The sequence below is a fragment of the Erithacus rubecula genome, assembly GCF_903797595.1.
Source record: "Erithacus rubecula genome assembly, contig: SUPER_Z_unloc_6, whole genome shotgun sequence".
In the NCBI taxonomy this organism is placed as follows: Eukaryota; Metazoa; Chordata; class Aves; order Passeriformes; family Muscicapidae; genus Erithacus; species Erithacus rubecula.
Genome location: NW_027635650.1, coordinates 770,513 through 789,503, shown reverse-complemented (window position 1 = coordinate 789,503; position 18,991 = coordinate 770,513). Strand labels below are relative to the sequence as shown.

Sequence of the window (18,991 nt, the reverse complement as noted above, 5' to 3'; positions counted from 1 at the left end):
AAGAAGACTAGTTAACTATTTTTTTAAAGTGTGTTGTCACCCTGGAAGCCCAGAGCGGACTCGAATCACTGCAACATATTGTGGCCTGGCCCAGGCTTATTGAGCCATGGTCAACACTGCTCACTAGTCTCAGGGGGGAAGGAAGACCTCTGAATCTGATAATGAGATGAAAACAAGCCATGCAGCTGCTCCAGCCACTGTGAAACACTGCAGCTGCTCCAACCCCAGTGACAGGAACTGACACTGAATCCACTGAAACAGAATCCATAGGTGCCAATGTCAGTTAGCCCTGGACAGAAGCAAAAGAAACATACATTGAAGCCACCCTTTAAAAACCCTTTAGCAAAAGCAGTCAAGGAGAACAGGAAGAATGAAGAGGACAGAGGACAAAGAAGCAGCAGCATAACAAGGGTGAATTACAGAGACATCATCAAGGCCATCACAGGAACTGAAAGAGAAGACAGAAGAGACAACCACAACTTGATCCTTTCCCTGAGTGAGCTGCAGGAGATACAAGAAGATTTCAGTCATTGTCCAGGTGACTGTATAATCACCTGGCTGCTCTGGTGCTGGGATAAGAGAGCACTGTGGCATGAGGAGAGTAAAGAAGGCAGGGAGCAGGGATCACTTGCTGAGAAACCAGCATTGACTAAGCAATGGGAAAAAAGACACAAGTCCTTTGTCTGTAGAGGTGACTTGTATCAAGTGTGAGGGCAAGGCATCCCTATAAAGAAGATATTCCATGTAACTTAAGCAAATGAGTTGCAATAGAGAAGGCTATTAAATAGCTGAGGGAATTAGCCATATGAGAAATGACCTGGACAATGTGCAGCTCCACCCAGGTCCAGATGATGTCTTATGTCATTGATTCATGGTGGAAATTTGTACAGAGTGCACCAACAGGCATGCCAAGCCCTTGTCAACCATAGTTTGGAAAGATGGTGCTCAACCCACAGTGGGTGGTTTTCCACACCCAGGAATACAAAGACAGTGTTCCTTCCCCCACCACTGAAGCTGTGGAAAAGCTGTCAAATAAACTGGTAGATAAACTAAGGGGCTTCGAGGTAAACTCAGGGTTTTCAGCATTTCAGAGGGAATATGTCCTACACCTCTCCTGTAGGAGTCCCTATTTTTACAATTACAGCAGATGTGCTCTTGCTTGAGAAAGGATATAGAAGGTACTCACCACAGGGTACCTTATGGTTTTACCAGCAGGACCACTGAGAGGATATGAGAGAATGGGATGAACAATCCACCTTGATCCTGGATGCACAGGTGCAGGAAGTGCAGGGGAAAACAACCACAGTGCAATTTTTTCCAAGGGAGGTTGCTGGTTCAGTCTCCAGCAGACAGTTTTCCAGGCAGAATGGAAGGTCTTGGCATACCACTGACCCTAAAGAGAAGTTCTAGCCCATTTCTACAAGATGTTACTGGGGAACCTTGAGATCAGTATGAGAGGAGCCCTGCCTCTAGCCAGGTGGACTGTGTGGATTCAATGGCCTGGCACATCAGCCCCACAGGATTATAAGGCTTTGGTAGACACTGGTGCACGGTGTACCCTAATGCCATCAAGCTATATAGGGACAGAATCCATTTGTAGTTCTGGAGTGACGGCACAGTCCAAACAGCTAACTCTGTTGGAGGCTAAGATTAGTCCAACTGGGAATTAGAGGCAAAAGCATCCTAGTGCCTGGATCAGAGGTTCCATACATCCTTGGCATAGACTGTGCCAGGAGATGATATTTCAGAGATCCAAGAGGGTATTGGTGGGCTTTTGGTATAACTTCCCTGGAGACAAAGGAAATTAAACAGTGACCTTGCCTGGTCTCTCAGAGGACTCTTCTGCTGTGGGGCTGCTGAAGGCTGAAGAGCAGCAGGTGCCAGTCACTGCCACCATGGTGCATGGGAGGTGATAAAGCTCCAACCAAGACTCTAACTCTGCCCATAGAGGGGTTTGCTGACTGGAAAGGGGTGATCAGCAGGACCTGCTTAACCCTTAACAGACCCCTATGGCAAGTGGGAAAGTCTCATGGAGATGGAGATGAAGAGTAGATTGTCATGTCCTGAATGAATTCCACCTCTGAGCACTGCCACACCCGTCGCTCTGGAGCATCAACATAAACACAAGTCAAAGGCAGCGAAGTGGTGCATCCACTGACGTTGCTGATGGGTTTTTCTCAGTCCCTCTGGGAAACTTTGTTTTCACTTGGAGGGATGTCCAGTAGAGCTGGAACCAGCTGTAATGGCATAGAAAAGCAGCCCCACTATCTGCCACAGAGTGATTCAGCTGCACTGGAGCAGGGTGAAGCTCCAGAACACCTGGGATATATTGATGATATCTTTCTTTGGGGAAAGAAATACTGCAAGAGAAGTTTTTGAGAAAAGAAAGGAAATAACCTGAATGCTTCTAAACTTCATTTTTTTCTATCAAACAGGGTAAGGTAAAGGGACCTGCATAGGACATGCAAATTTTAGGAATAAAACAGCAAGATGGACATCAACAGATCCCAATGGACATTAGTAATAAGATGACAGTGATGTGCCCACCTGCTAACTAGAAATAAACACCAGCTTTTTTAGGTGATGTGGGATTTTGGAGAACGAACATTTTAGATTAGTCTGATTGTAAGCTCCCTCTAGCAAGTGACACAGAAGAAGAATGATTTTGAATGGGACCCTTAGCAGCAACAAGTCTTTGAATAAAACAAACACGAGATAGCTCATGGTGTATTGCTTGGGCCAGTCTGAATAGGGAAAGACTTAAAAAATGTGCCTCATACTGCAGCTGAAGAGAATGGTTCTTCATGGAGCCTCTGACAGAAAGCATCAGGTGAGGCTAGAGGTTGATTCCGAGGTTTTTTTAATTGGGCATACAGAGGAGCTGAGACCTATTGTACTCCAAATAAAAAGGAGATGCAAGGCACCTTATGGTGCCCAAGCCATTTTGGAGGTGATTGGTACTGAAGCACAGCTCCTCCTGGTACGTTGGTTGTCCATGATGGGCTGGATGTTCAAAGGGATGATCTCTATACATCATGCAACAGTGCTACATGGAGTAAGTGAGCTGCACTGGATGCACAACAAGCTTGGATAGGAAACCTCATAATGCAGGAATCTTAGGGATGATCATAGACTGACCAGAAGGCAAAGATTTTGAAATGTCACCAGGAGAGGTAATATGTGCTCGAGAGGCCCTACAATGTAATAAATTACCAGAAAGGAAGGAGCAATATGCCTTTTTTATTTGGGCCCTTGCTGTCTTGTGGGAAAGCACCAGAGATGGAAAGCAACTTGAGTCCACCACAACAAGTCACAGAAACTGCTGAAGGAGAACGTGAATTGAGTCAGTTTGCAGAGTTGAAAGCCATCCAGTTGGCCTTAGACATTGCTGAATGAGAGAAATGGCCAATGCCTTTTACTAATTCACAGCTGGTGGCGAACACACTGTGGGGGTGGTTGCAGAAATGGAAGGAGAACAATCGGCAGTGTAGGGATAAACCCACCTAGGCTGCTGCCTTGTGGCAAGATATTGCTGCCTGGATGGAGAGCCTGGTTGTGAAGATATGTCATGTACCCATGTGTTGGGCCACTGAGGAACATTGGAACATTGGTGGATCAGGCTTCCAGGGCTCAGGAGCTTCTGGTGGACCTGGACTGGCAACTCAAGGGTAAATTAATTCTAGCTTGGTGGGCCCATGACACCTTGGATGCCAAGGAGGAGGTGAAACATAGAGATGAGCTTGGGATTGAGAGGTGGACTTAACTAAGAACACTGTGTCTCAGGTTATCCACAAATATGAAACATGAGCCGCCATAAAGCAGGCCAAGAGGGCAAAGCCTCTTTGGCATGACGGATGGTGGCTGAAATATAAATATAGGGAAGGCTTGGCAGATTGATCGTATCACATCTCCCCAATTTGATATCACATATCAAATCTGTCATGGCAAGTGCCATGTCTTACAGTGGTTGGAAGAGCTGTTGCACAGCTGGGTTGCAACACCACTGCCTGGAACACCATACTGGGCCTGGAAAAGCGAGTCCCATGGCAAGTCCTGTGGCACCCCAGAAAGATCTGAATCAGACAGTGGAACTCCCTTCCTAAACATCCTCATAGCCATTTGGGCCAAAGAATCAGGCACTGAGTGGGTGCATCATTCCCTGCAACGCACCAGCCTCTGGAAAGAATTAATTACAATGGATTGTTAAAGACTACACCGAGACCGATGGGTTGTGGGACATTAGAATATTGGGATACATATTTAGCAAAGTCACCTGGTTAGACACCAGAGGATCTGCCAACCAGGCTGACTCTGCCCAAAGTTTTTATATAGGGTAGAATGGGATACATTTCCTGTAGTGCATACTAAAAACATGCTGGGGAAAAGAGGCTGGGCTATGCCTGCCCCAGGCAAAGCCAAACACATCTGTGGGAATGCTCTTGCTCAAGGACCCAAGTGCACTTGATGGGTCATGCTGGAGGATGGAGAAGTCCTGTGTGTGTCTCAAGGCAATTTGATTTTAGGTGAAAATAGCCAATGAATTAACATGTATGATGTTTGTCACTATGCAACACCCTATTACCACTTCTATAGATAGAAGTGGCAATAATAGCTGTGTGTGTATCACCTCACAGCACTGATCTGAACCACAACTGTTCTCGGGACCTGAGCCTGACTTCCCTCTGATCATTGCATTCATGAAGAATGAACTTTAATAAAATCAAACAAGTGTAGCAGTACTGGGATCAGAACCAGTCAAATGTACAGCATACAACAATCCAATACCTTGTACCATCTTTTCTGCTTGAAAGATTCTTAACAAGGATGAAGGCCAAGGTAATGGACTAATGGACTAAATGAATTCAACAAACTTTTTTTTTATTGTGTGTGTATTCTATGAACACTTAATGGAATGTTCCATTGACTAAGAGAATGATGTGTGTCTATCTATCAAAACAGATAAACAGGGAAGGTGATGGTATATTGGGGAGTGTGCAACTTGGCATGACACAGATGGTATGCAATAAGTGGTGGGTATTGTCCTGGTTACAGTTAGGGTCATTTCTTCTCAGTAGCTGTTACAGCAGCTGTGTTTTGGATTCAGAATGAGAATGGTGTTGATAACACACTGATGTTTTGGTTTTTGCTAAATTGTGCTTATCCAAAGTCAAGGATACTTCTTCCCCTCCTTGTCTCATACTCTGAGGATACATAAAAAAACCCAAACTGGGAAGGAGCATAGCTGGGACAAGTGGTTGAACTTTGGCTGAACTGGTCAAAGGGATACTCCACACCAGAGAACATCATGCCTGGTATATAAACTGGGAGGTAACCCAGAAGGATCTGGGTACAGGAAGGGGAGTCTGGCATCAGTCAGTGGCTGGTGAGCAATTGCATCATACATTACTTGTTTGTTTTTTCTTATTATTTCCCATTATCATATTTTACTTTATTTTCAATTATTAAACTGTTCTTATCTCAACATAGAACTTAAACTGTCATCCCCATTTTACCAGGGTGGGAGGAAAAGAGAGAAGAGTTTAACAAGCAGCTAGAAGGTGTTTCATGTCCAGCTGAGCATAAAACTACAACATGTGTTTTCGAATATGTTATTTTAAACAGAAAACTGAAACATATAAAAAATGTGCAAAAGGTCAGGAGGAGCAAGTTCAAAACCACTCCCAGAATCAACCTCCACAGAAGGCAACTAACAAGGCACTGTTTTCAGCAGTTTTCTTCCAAGGAACTCACTTTTACAGGTGTGATGATAGGAGAAAGACTATGCTTCCATCTTTTCTCCTCCAGTAAAATTACTGAAGAGGAATAAGGTAGCAGAATCCCTGTTACAGCAAATCACAGAAACTCTCTGACCTGGGATGTTACAGAGCAAACCACAGACTGCTGTTACGCATTATTTATTCTAAGTCCTCAGAGGTCTGATCAGAAAAGATAAATGTAATGAATAGTTAAGATTTAAAATTTAAGACTAATTAAGTCTGCATATATAAACTTTTATTTACATAAGGCATCAAAGTTGCCCTTTTTAACAAAAGGGTCATTTCTCCTTTAACCAATGCTTTGGTGAAAGAAATCTCACTTTTGATAGACTAATATTCACTGGTATACTTTTTCTGAACAAGCAGGTATAATCTAATGTACAAGATGAAAAACCACAAAATATCCAGGCATACCGTTTCATGAATTATTCCGTAAAACAAAGAATTAAGGCTTGTTTGCATCACAATGATGATCAATCATGCATCATTTATTCCCACAAAGAATAAAATCAGTTTCCAAGTGAAGCAGGAATAGCAGTAGTCTTGTATAATCCCCATATTGTTTACATGAAAAAAAATCCTATTTGGCATCTTAGATTGAAAAGTAGGGGGAAAGAGAAGAAAACAGAAAATGGTTCTTGCTTCAGAATCTTTTATAAGCATTTTCAGTTTCCATTTTTAGGAACCCTTCAGTTTAAAGAAGAAAACTGGGACTTGCCAAGGTTTGAACTAAAAACATTCTCAGAAAGCCCGGAGTTATGGTTTCACTGATGATGAATATGAAGTATCTAGCAAAAAATATATTGTCTGGAATAATGAATTCCACACTGATATCCCCAAATAAATGGCATATATACATTAGGCTGAGCCTGTTTAATAGGTCAGATTTATAAAAATGGTAAACCTGTATTATGCTTCGGCCTGATGTAATAGTTCCTGAGTTTTAGATCACTGCTAAGTCACAGCAGACAAAACTCTGAATGATGTAATGAAAAGTTTTGCAAAACACTTTCAGCAACAGCACACATTTTGTTCTGCAACTTTCAATCATCAATAAAGGTCAGTCTTCCAGGTCCTTCGTTTTTCATCCACCGCCGGTATCTCTTCCATCTGGGATCCATGGCCATCTTCTTCTTTAACTCCTCCTCTTGTTCTCGTTTATACACCTGGTAAAACAGACAGAAGTTTTTAATAAGAATGAAGAAACAGCTTATCTGAGCCTCAAGTGAGGTGTAAGTGTTCATACTTCAATCATTTGCCAGCTTATTGCTCTTAGAGAAGACTGGATTGCAGTGCAGAAGCAGACCCACCAACAGAAAGCGTCACAGCACTTCAGCCCAAGACTCTACTGCTGCCCGAGATACTTTGTACTTTTGCTGACAGCAGAACTACCTTTCTGTAAGCTCCAAAACATTTTTTTTGCTAGAGAAGTAGATGCTTAATAAATTTAACAAAAGACAATGCATACGATGCAACGGCTAATGTTTGAAAAAGTTAGCCTTGTGCGTTCCTTTCAGCGCACATACTGTTCAATGCAGCTGCTCAGCTCCTCCCTTTAGCTGCTTACCCTTTTCAAAGTCATCAGCTAATGGAAACTACTATGGAATTTTTGCTCCTAAGTCAGAATCTCAACAAAGTTGATAGTATCACAAATATCTCTGCATCCAGTATTTACAGTACTAAAAGATAAGTAATTCTATTCTGGCAAGAAATGGTGTCACTGCAATGGAATCTACATTCATCACCAAAGTCAATTATCTTTATAAAAAGAAGGTCAAAAAAAATCACAACATCATCTGCATTTTTATTCTGGAAGGCAGTTTATGTAGATGCAGTCAGCATAAATCTCTATACCATCAATGATTTTATCATCTCAGTGTCTTAGTCTGACTCAAATGCCAATTAAGAGTTCTGCTATGCATGAATGAGATTTTAAAAATATTGTATTATAGGTGGCTACAACAATACACAAACTCAATGCTCAGTGATCATAAAGGTTTTAAGAACCATTAAGAAACAGTAAAAATATTGTGGAGCTCTGTGATGCACCTGTGTATTGAATTCCTGTTTTTCCCATCCTAAAACAACACTGGAAAACTGAACAATATATAGATAGACACCTCCAGTGCTGAAGGAACAGACAAGCTTTTGGGGAGAAACACTACAGCATTATTTTCCAAACTAGAAATATATGACTGCATTTCAAGTAAGGATTTAGCAGTGACACACAAAAGCACAGCTAGCACAAGAACAGAATAAAGCATGACTATTCTCCATTTTCAGTAATACTGGAATGAGCAGGAGTCCAGTTGGCTTCAAGAAAATCCTTTTCTACCACCTTCTACAAGTATTGATGAACTCATGACCAGATGACAAAGCAGACACTGAAAATGTTAATGCATTGAAGTGACTAGATAAAAACTCATAAAAGCTATTACTAAAAAACACCATTTACTTTTCAGAAAGTCACAAAGCTGCAAAACATGTTGGATAAATATTACTATTCAGGTGCAGCTGTCACATAATCTGACAGGGAAAATGAACTCCTGGCCACTATACGAAACAAGTGTGAGCTAAAAAGTCTCCACTTGTGCAAATACAGCTCTTTCACATTTAGGGACCAAAACATCCGTTAAAAACTGCATGGGTGAAAAACCAGGGCATTTTTTTATCTACTAGAGGATACCCATCCAGTCTTTTTCCACATTAATAGCTGCTTTAACTAGCAGCATTACTCAGTCTTTGGACCTCCAGATTATTTTCTAGTAAGCCCATCCTAACTGAACATGTACACATACCTGACAGTTAATCCTTTCCTTACATTAACACCTATTTTTCTATTTTCCTCTTCAAGTTTGTAAAGCAATCCACCCATCTGCTTTTGCAGAAACATTCTCTTTTATCATATCTCTTTTGCCCAGCATATGTAGAACAGCAGCACCACCTCCTTTTCCCCTTAAGCAGGCTAAATTCACATTCTCATGTTTTTCTTTAGAAACCTCACATTCAAATGACCCACGTGGAACACCAGAAGGGCTTTGTCAACCTGCCATGCCCCAGCACCCCAAATAATTATGGACTGCAATTCCATGCTGTGGCTAATGTTCTTTCTCTGCTCTCACTGAATTCTTAAAAATTATATAGTGACAGTATAGTATTGACTATTGATTTATAGACTATCCATGGCAAGAGCAAAAGTTGTACCCGATGGTGGTTTTTATGCAATCCTACTTGAATAGGTATACAACACTGCAAGAACAGTCCATTACTCACCACAGACCAAAGAACTATCAAAGGTCAGTTGGGAAAACCAAAACAAAACGATAACAAACAATCAAAAGCCCCTAAACCAGGAATTAACAGCTTAGAAGACTGGTGGAATGGGAGTTTCAGACAATCTGGGAATTCCTATTACAAATTATTACTGTTTGGAGAGCAGAAAATAGTCTTCAACTACTATTGCTCTGGGAGTGCTGGATAACTAACATTAGTTTTTTCACTAGGACGAAGAGAAGAGAAGAGAAGAGGAGAAGAGAAGAGAAGAGAAGAGAAGAGAAGAGAAGAGAAGAGAAGAGAAGAGAAGAGAAGAGAAGAGAAGAGAAGAGAAGAGAAGAGAAGAGAAGAGAAGAGAAGAGAAGAGAAGAGAAGAGAAGAGATAGAAGAGAAGAGAAGAGAAGAGAAGAGAAGAGAAGAGAAGAGAAGAGAAGAGAAGAGAAGAGAAGAGAAGAGAAGAGGAGAGAAGAGAATTTTCTGTTTCCCTGAAGCTGTTGGATAGACCTTAAAGACTACTCATCAAAAAAAAAAGTAAAGTGTATGTAAAAGTAGCTGGAACCAGTGGGTGAACAAATTAAAAGGAATACAGTGGTGGTTATGGCATGCAACAAGAAGCTATAGCACAGGCCTGAAGAAGTTGTTCAAGGAAAGGTCACCAGTAATATTGAAGCACTCAGTCAATACAACCACCATAGACTCCTAGAGACAACCCTCTAGAACCATAAGAGGAAGAGCAGGCCAGCAGGAGTTGGATGCATGCAAATTAGCTCTAGGAAAAGTGATATTTATGTATTTGCTAGAAAGTATATTTAAGGAATATGATCATGATAGAATAAATATCCCACCATAAAGTTCACAACACATATTTGATTAGAGGATATATGCTTCAGGTGTGTCCAGTGCTGTAATAAAGAATGCCTGTTTTCTAATTCTTCAAATTGTGATATAAAGTTTACTTCCTGGCTGATTTCAGTACACTACCCACCTCATAGTTTTCTCGTATCCACAGTTGCCGTTCAAGAAACGTCTCTTTTTGATGATCTTCCAGGCTGTCAAACTGAGACTGAGACATTTTCATGTACCTTCTTATGATATACAACTTCTCTTCCACACCATACTCTTGCCCTTTAATAGTGAAACAATAAATCCACCAACAGTACCAAACTATGTATTTGCACCAGTAAAAAGGAGCAAGAAGGATCTGAAATAGAAGGATATCATATATTTTGGGCTTCTGATAACCACCCTTTATGTCTATTTTATTTTTAATAATGTCTTTGATAATTTCTTCCTCCTCTTCACGAATTTCTTCTTTAGACCGCCTGTTCTTGCCTTTTTCTTTAGTCTTGTTGAGTAAACCTTGTTGCCTGGCAATCTCAGTAGCTTGTATACGGTATTTTGGCACAGATGCTAAGTAGTTGATAGCTTCATTGTAACTACTCCACCAGCTGAAGAACTGTAATTTAAGAACAGTAAAAGTAAAACCCATGTTTTAATACAGACACATTCCTATTTGGGGGTTTGCCAGGATAAGAAAACAGTAATGCCATCACACACTTTTAAACACAGTTGTATTATAGAAAGGGCAAAAAGTAAAGCTAACTACTTCTGTGGTATCACAGAAGCTGTGATCATCCCTCCAGACTCAGTGAAGCACCTGGAAAACAGACATATAGAAGTGTTATCTCACAGCAATTTATGATGACAAGGAAGGCCAAGCAGACATTGCTCTGAAAAGTTTTGCTCCTGAGTAGATGGCAATCTCCTGCAACTTAACACCAGGCTGTGTCAGCCATTCTCAGAAGCCCCACTTCTTATATTTATAAATATAGGAGCTAGCATACAAACATTTAAGTATAAAATTATTACCCTTTAAAAATAGTTCACTGAGCATAAACTAAATACGTGACAATCTCAATAGTCAGGCAGTGTCCACTTTACAAGACTCAACATACCTCTCTGGTCTCCAGCTGCACTCTGGGTTTCAAGGGAGTGAAGGGAAAAAAATCCCAAACAACAAACCAGAAATGTACTGCCTGGGTGAACACAGAATCATTGAACACCCTGAACTGCAAGAGACCCACAAGGATCACCAGTCCAACTCCTAGCCATGTACAGCACAACCCTGAAAATGTTTCCTTCTGAAGACAGAAGCAGCACAAGGACTAGCTGAGAGGTGATGCTGTTCTCATCTAGTGTCCTGTAAATGACCTGAGATGAAGCATGGAAAATATGGAAGAAACTAGACAGGCATAAGAGAGAAAAAGTTAGCAACTCGCTTTGATTCTTGGGACATCCAAGCATGTCTCAGTGACACAACTTTTTAAAGAATCTTACACCATTTACCAAGACAAAGCTCAGACATAAAACCACTACACAACCTTAGCAAAGGCCAAGAAGCAGAAACAACAGAAAGCAAGATGGGCAAATCAGTTTACACAGTTGCTTACACTGAATTTAGAACCATTGGCAGTTGGACTCCAGGTCTTATTACATAAGAAATAAGGTGTGAAATGAAACTTTGCAATTGGAACTAAACCTGAAGAGAAATTAAGTATTTGGCTTTTCGAATTCTGATCAACATATTTTTTATTCTAACTTCCAATATCCCAGTAAACATTGAGCTACCTGCACCACAGCATAAGCTATATCTTCATCTCTTAAACTTCTTGGGTATTTTTAACAATGTTTTGAAGCAGTGATTTAAAAGATCCTAGAGACAAGTTATGCATTTTTGTCCTCTTGTCAGCAACAGCACAAGCTTTTTCATCTAAAACACAGGGGGTTTTCTGGGCCTTGAAGCTACCAACTTTAGAGTAAACTCTGCTGAACTGAATTTCCTTCTCTCCTGACTAAATCAGTGTGGTGTTTAAAATACACTGCAATGCAATATTCACACATCAGTAAATATTCAGTCCTACCATCTGAAATAAGTCTTGAATTCAGTTTGCTACTAGTCTGTATTTTAAAAAAATTTACTTACGCATCTTGACAAACTGACACGTTATTTGGGGCACTAGTCATGCCTGAGCTACTCTGAGCATGCCAGGAAGAACCAAATAAATTCTTCAGAAAAGATGTACCCTGTCTCAACAAAATTAGAAGAAACTAATCTCTACTTTTGTTCAAGGTACGAAGAGCAGACAAAAATCTGCTAAGTACCTCCTGACTTCAGGATTTTTATGGACACCACACAGAACTGGACCACAACATACAAGAACAGTGCTCCTGAAGCTTTATATTAAATGGCACATTATGAGAGTGGCCATTACTTCCCTTCTTGTTCAGAAACTCACAGAGCAGTACAATGTAAACGTGAAATTTTACCTGAAACACAGAGATGGCACACACCATAACTAGGATCACTATTGTGACATCTACTTTAGGTGCCAGTCTCCTGCTGTAGTAGTGGTAATAATGCCTGTAATACTCTTCAGGATGATCCAGCATGTAGTCATAATCTTTACGTGTTTCTTCATCCTGCAGGATGAGATGAAATACTCATTCAGGTTTAAATTCCTGCTTTCACTCACTCTATTATACCTCTGTTTTACATCTTATTAAGGACCATGCTTTTGTAAAACCGCTGACAGCCCAAGTGAGTATGAAACATAGAGGAAATTTGTCCTCACTTATTTGTCCATGCACATATGACATGTTTAGTCTTAAAATGAATAAGGAGGCACTATGTAAAGGCATTTAAAACTAGAAAACAGACAAGCAACTAAAATCCAGAGAGAAAGTGTTTAACTTCAGAATGGGAAGCCCAGATGGACTGGAGTTAATAAGTACTGCTAAGGAAAAGATTTTCAGATGAAGAACCTATTAGAAGATTGTTTTACAAAACTTAAAGGAATTAATTTACAGGGCTACAGAATCTGTCCAATGGAAAGCCAATTCAAAACCTCATTGTTCTCATGTTCTCTGAGTTTTTCATCATTTTCCTCCATATAATTGTGAGGTGAGAAATTTAATTTTGCCAGGCTCAACTGCATTCCTTTCAAACTCCAACCACCCTTCCCCAGAAAAAAAAAAGTAAAAAAAAAAAAGTTCCCTTTTCTAATCCCCTGTAACCTTAAAACACTTACAGGTCTCCTTCTTCCATTCCTGGGTTCCATCTTTGCCAAGTCACACATGCTTTTCCCTGAGAAGCCTTCCCTTACAGATCCCATATGCTACTCGAGTCACTGCTACTTTTAAAGGTATACATCTCCAAGATAAAGCCCAGTCGGTTCGTTATAAATAAATAAATAAAACAAATTATTTTTAAAATAACGCACTCTCGACACGGGAGGATTTTCAAGAGCACTCCATCCTCCTTTCCGCACTCTCGGGCAGGCTACGGAAGGAGGATTTTTCGGAGTGTTTCTCCTGCCCTCGCTGACTGCTTACCGGAGCGGCTCCGGCCGCGGCGGCGGTCCCGCTCTCTCACCTTGAGGGTCTCGTAGGCGGCGGCGATGAGCAGGAACTTCTCGTGCGCCGCCTGCGCCCCGCTCTCCTCGCCGCCCGCGGGCTCCCCGCGGTAGCGGTCGGGGTGGTACTGCCGGGCCAGCTGCCGGTAGGCGCGGGCGATCTCCGCCTTGCTGGCCTGCCGGCTGACGCCCAGCACCTCGTAGCAGACTCGGCGGCCGCAGTAGAGGCGGTCGGTGAGGCCCCGCGCCGGCCGCGGCAGCAGCGCCGCGCACAGGCACAGGCACAGCGCCCACCGCCCTCCCGGGCACCGCGCCGCCGCCGCCATTTCCCCCGCCGCCGCCGGGGCCGGGCCGCGCTCGCACCGTGCGCGCGGGCGGCGGGGCCGGCGCGGGAGGGCGGGGGCGCGACAGGGGGCGGGTCGCGACAGAGCCCGCGCGCGGGCGGCGGGGCAGGGACGGAGCGCGGCCTGCTCGGCGCGCCCGGCACCGGCGGCCCTTTGTCCCCGGCTCCCCGCAGGCTGCTGCCGCCCCGTTCTGCCAGCCGCCGTGTGCCCTTGCACCCGCGCCAGCGGAATCCTGGGATGCATTCGGAAGAGCGGTGCCGGCAGGTCGATGAGGTGATCCTGGCCCTGCACTCTGCTCTAGTGAGGCCTATGTGAGCTGCCGTGTTCAACTCTGAGCTCCGCAGCTCGAGAAAAACACGGAGGTACTGAAAGGGATCCAGAGGAGGCCACAAAGGTGATTTGGGGCCTGGAGCATCTCTCTCATGAGGAGAGACTGCAGGAACTGAGCTCAGTCTGCAGAAGAGACCACTGAGAGGGGATCTCATTAATGCATAAGTGTCTCAAACGTGGCCACCAAGAGGGTGGTGCAGGACTTTTCAGTGGTGCCCAGCGACAGGATGAGGAGCAAAGGCCATAAACACAAGAAGTTTCATCTCAACATGAGGAAGAACTTCTTAACACTGAGAGTGGCAGAGACTGGAACAGGCTGCTCAGGGAAGTCAGGCTGTTTTCAAAACCTGTCTGGATGCGTTTCTGTATCACCTGCTTTAGGTGACCCTGCTGGCAGGATGGTTGGAGCAGATGATTTTTAGAGGTCCCTTCCAACCTCAATGATTCTGTGATTCTTCCAGGGAAGAAACCTTTGAAATTCTTCCTGAGCCTGTACCTGGTTTAGGCTTGCTTCTGATAGAGCTCAAGAGTCTGACTGAAGCGCGGAAAATAAACTTCACAACCTGTAAAGTTGTGGAGTAGGTACGTATTTTATTCAGCGCTGGACGCAGGGGGAGAGCATCCTCCCAAATCCTGCGTACCGTACATGCTTCTAACCTTCTATTTATCTAGGAAGTCCATGCATATTCTAAATCGCCTATACATATTGATTATCTGCCCCGCCTGTTTCCCGCTTCATATGGAGATTAGTTGCATATTCATTGCGGCTGCGTAGTTAATTGACTCGGTGGTCTTCAAATGAGTCTGTGGGCGGAAAATGATGAAGTAACAGTCTTCCTCACTAGTTGAACTTTTCACCTTGTCTTTCCACGCATGCGCTTTTAGCCTCTTGGTCGTGATATTTTGCAGACTTTGCACTTTTACAAAGAGGGGCCCCTTTCCTTATACATCAGGGGTCTTCTTATCGTGCATTCCTTTTCCTTATAAGCACACAGTAACTGATACCTATACATCAGGGGTCTCTTGTTGTACATTCTTTTCCTTATAAGCACACAGTAACTGAAAACATATGTTCTACTCCTCATTCTATTTAACCCTTAAATCCCCTGTTTCATGACCACCTGCCATGTGGAATCCAATGCAATTTAACTGGCAGTCTCCCACACCTGAGAGATTCAATAGCTCCTGAATGTAATCCTGTACAATGTCCTCTAGGGTGACCCTACTTGAGCAGGGAAATTGGACCTGATATCCTTCCAGCCTGACCCATTCTGTGATTCTGAGTTATTCTTTATGCACAGCTCCCTGAAATGGTGGCTTTGACAGCAAGTCTGCCACCTGTGATGTTCTGTACCCAAAGACTTCTCCTGGAAAGGACGATTGCGTCTCTGCTCTGGTGTAACTACCAGGAACATCACCTCAGTGTTTGACCTTTCCTAGAAAAGGAGAGATGGGTTTGATGCTGTAAATATTCAGCACAAAAATGCTCAGCTCATCAGAGAACATGTTCTGTAATTAAAGCTAGAAATCAGTGTACCTCCCATGTGGCTGGTCACCTCTGCCTGTCTCTTTTCTGCATTAATAAATGCTTATAATTTCCATCAGTTGTGAATTGGTCCCAAATCTGCTTCCTAAATAAAAAAAAAAAGGCTACCTCCTTCCATCTGATTAGAGCCCTGCCTCTCAGCATTGGAGGCTGGGAGTCAACTCCTCAGACTTTGATCTTAAAAAATTGTGGTGGGTTGAGCTGGACTGGGTGACTGGTGTCCACCAAGCTGTTCTATCACTTCCTCTTCTCAGCTGGATGGGAGAGAGAATAAGATGGAAAATTACTTGATTGATCAGGCAAAAGTAGAAATTTATGCACACACAAGCAAAGAGGAAGAAAATTTTATTCTTTACTTTCCATCTGCTAAGCCATATCTGGCCATTTCCTGGGGAGAGGGACTTCAGGATGCATAGAAGTTGCTCTGAAATGCAAACACTGTAAAAAATGAATGCCCCCTGTTCCTCCTTCCCTCAGCTTTTGTGTCTGAGCTGAGATCATATGCCATGGAATACTGCTTTGGCAAGTTTGGCTCAGCAGGCCAGGATGCTGCCCACCCCCAGCCCCTTGGTGGAGGGAGGAATATTGGAGAGACAGTGCTGGTGCTGTGCCAGTGCTGCTCAGCAGCAGCTGAAACACTGGTGTGTTATCAGCACCTTTCCAACTACCTGAGCAAAGTGCAGCAGCACTTACGGGAAAACGAGCTCCTGCTCAGCCTACATTGCACAAATATAGCAAAAATGGTGCACAGAAGCTTTTGTCACCTTTTTTTCCGTGACTCGAGAAACAAGCTAATCCTCTTGACAGCTGTCACTTGAGCTCACATCTGCTTTGGGACGGTTCCTGTAGCTCTCGGGAGATGTGCCGGCTGTCCCCGCGCCACCTGCAGGAAGCAGTAAGGGAGCTGGGGACCGGGCGCCACGCTGTCTGCTTCCAGAGGCGCCCCAGCGACGTGTCTGCGGGAGCACCTTGACAAGATGCTCCTTACAGAGATCACGTATGGCATCGCAGAGTCTGGGAAAAAGACGCAGTGTGGTGGTCCCTCTGAGCAGGCGAGAACGGCAGGCGAGGAGGTCTATGGAGCACTTTTACGCCCTTTGGGAAATGGTTTTGGAGCGGACGCTCGGCAGCGCCGGCGATGGGGGGCGTGGCCGCGCCTGGCTGTGGGCGGGACTCTCTGCCCTCCCACTGCTAGCGCACCCAGGGCCGCGCGGGGGCGCCCCACACCGTTCCCGTCCCGTCCCGTCCCGTCCCTGCGCCGCCTTGCCGATCGCGGAGCCGGCGCGGCCGCCATGGAGGTCAGCGCGGACTCCGGTCAGTGCTGCCCCCGCAAACCTCCTCCTCGGGACCCGCCGGGCGGGGCGGCGGCGGCGGCGGCGGCGGGGCTGGGCCGGGCCGGGCCGGGCCGGGCCGTGAATGCGACGGGGGCGGGCGGCGGGGACGGCGGCTCTCTCTAAATATAAACCGGCTGTGATAGAAGAGCGGGCGCTGCCGCTGTCGAGGGGGTCCGCAGGGAGCAGGAGGAGGAGAAGGAGGGGGTGGAAGAGGTGGAGAGGGAGGTGGAGAGAGGCGGCCGCCGGCCCGGTGCCGGTGCCGGAGAGGGGTGGGAGGCGCGGAGCGTCTCTCGCCGCCTCCCTTCCCTCCCCAGCCGGCAACATGGCCGCGGCCGCTCAGGACGAGCTCAGTAAGTGCTCGCGGCGGAGGGACTCGCAGCGGGGGCTGGCGGGCAGGCGAGTGGGCGGGCGGCCCGGGGTTTCCCCGCAGAGGGTCTTCTCTGCGGTGGGGGCCCGGCCCCCGGCCCGGCCGGGAGGTGACGGCAGCAGGGCAGGACCGGCCCTGGGAAGCCATCTCGGGAAGCGGAAAGCGGGAGCAGCGGCGCCTCCCGCATCCCTGGTCCCGCCGCGGACTCGACGGCTGCGTGACCTTGCGGGGCGGCGGCGGCAGCTCCTGGCCTGGACGGAGCCTGGGGTCGCCGAGATTCCCGGCGCAGGCAGAGCGGCCACCGCCTACCGCTCCTGAACGGGCACGGGCGGCAGCGCCTCTGCTCGTCGGTGCTGTCGCCCAGCGTTGTGCCAGTGCCGTGTTCGAGCCGCAGCAGCGGTGTGCCACAAGGCGGGCTGGCACGTCCAGGGACGGGTTCCCGCAGCCCCTGAGGTGCCGTGCCGGCCGGTGGGTACGGGAGCGCAGCGCGGCCGCCCCTGCGGCGCTCGGCAGATGACCGGAGGTGCCGCTGCCGCCGAGCATTCAAGACGGCGGAGCTCGGCCCTGCCTTCTTGTCACCTCCAAAACCTTTCTCAGAGGCTCTGGGAAAGCATGCGATTAGCTGCTCTTTGGAGAAGATTATGGAACTTTAAAGAAAGCGGTTTTTCTTCCCATGCTTTTCGTGGCCTGCCGTAAAGCTGGTTCTTATCTGGGAAGAGTTAATAACAAAATAGCATATGACTCAACCAAATGAGAGGGCCTTTGGTTGCCCTGAAATAGTACTTGGCTGTCGTCAGAGACGAAGGGCGGAAGAAATGCTTTGAGCATATTTGAGCACTATTGGCTTTCAGTTACTAAAGAATTTCTGTGCTATGCTGTTTCTTAGGTTGTTTTAATTGTGAGCTTCTGCATAGACAGCATCCTAATTCTGCTTTGTTAGATGTTACTGAAACTAGGCTGAATGATATGAAAATGGTGGGGATGTCACTTATGTAGCCAAGGTCCCCTGGTGGAGTAGAGAAGAATCTTGATCCTGTACTCTTCCTAGAATTGGAGGACCCAAATGCCAAGCTATTTTTTCCATTGGCAGCTGGGATAAGTGATATAGGGACAGTGAAAGCTCTCACTGCTGCTATCATGCAAGAGATTCTGTTAGTTTTACAATGCTAATGTGACTCCACTTGGTGAAACCAGTCAATGTGAGACCTCTTCCTTGTAACTCCTTGGCTTTTCTCTGTGTGTAGTCTAGCTTTCAAAGCTCCAAATCTGCTTTTGCAAAAAATTAGTCCTCAGCCATGTGCCTGTTGCTACACAGCCCTTTCTCTTAAGCTGGGTCGAAAAGACAAATGTCCCTGGACTGAGATTCACATTAATAAATACATTATGCCATTCATGTGTTTGACCGCTACATCCTTTAAAAATGAGGTAGTTTTATTGCTTTGCTTAGAAATCCTTTTTTTTCTGTGAGTGGGGAGAGGAATGTCTCTTTGGATTTTTTTTTTGTTTAGTATGGTTTTCTTTTGTGGTACCTCCCTGTCACTGAATAGAAAGTAATGTAATCTTAAATAATAAAAAAAAAAAAATAAAGCTAATGGAAAAAAGAGTAAC

General features: G+C 45.1%; 2 protein-coding genes across 3 annotated transcripts in view; one reads left to right on the top strand and one right to left on the bottom strand.

Annotated features, from left to right (window-relative positions):
• Nucleotides 1–6,244: 6,244 nt before the first annotated feature.
• DNAJC25 (DnaJ heat shock protein family (Hsp40) member C25) lies at nucleotides 6,245–14,071 on the bottom strand. Its single transcript, XM_079331655.1, has 4 exons — nucleotides 13,483–14,071; nucleotides 12,378–12,530; nucleotides 10,036–10,506; nucleotides 6,245–6,943 (listed from the first exon to the last, which is right to left on the bottom strand). The coding sequence occupies exons 1-4, from the start codon at nucleotides 14,047–14,049 to the stop codon at nucleotides 6,821–6,823; spliced, it is 1,314 nt and encodes a 437-aa protein (XP_079187781.1). The 5' UTR covers nucleotides 14,050–14,071; the 3' UTR covers nucleotides 6,245–6,820.
• Nucleotides 14,072–16,847: 2,776 nt separating this feature from the next.
• Nucleotides 16,848–18,991, top strand: part of ECPAS (Ecm29 proteasome adaptor and scaffold) — a 57,945-nt gene continuing 55,801 nt past the window's right edge. The window contains exon 1 of one of the 2 annotated variants that reach the window (XM_079331626.1): nucleotides 16,848–16,996. In XM_079331626.1, coding sequence (XP_079187752.1) covers nucleotides 16,975–16,996 — 22 coding nt within the window. In that variant the 5' untranslated portion in view covers nucleotides 16,848–16,974. Of the gene's footprint in view, nucleotides 16,997–17,137; nucleotides 17,367–18,991 lie in introns of those variants that run through there. The other variant, XM_079331625.1, reaches the window with a different exon arrangement.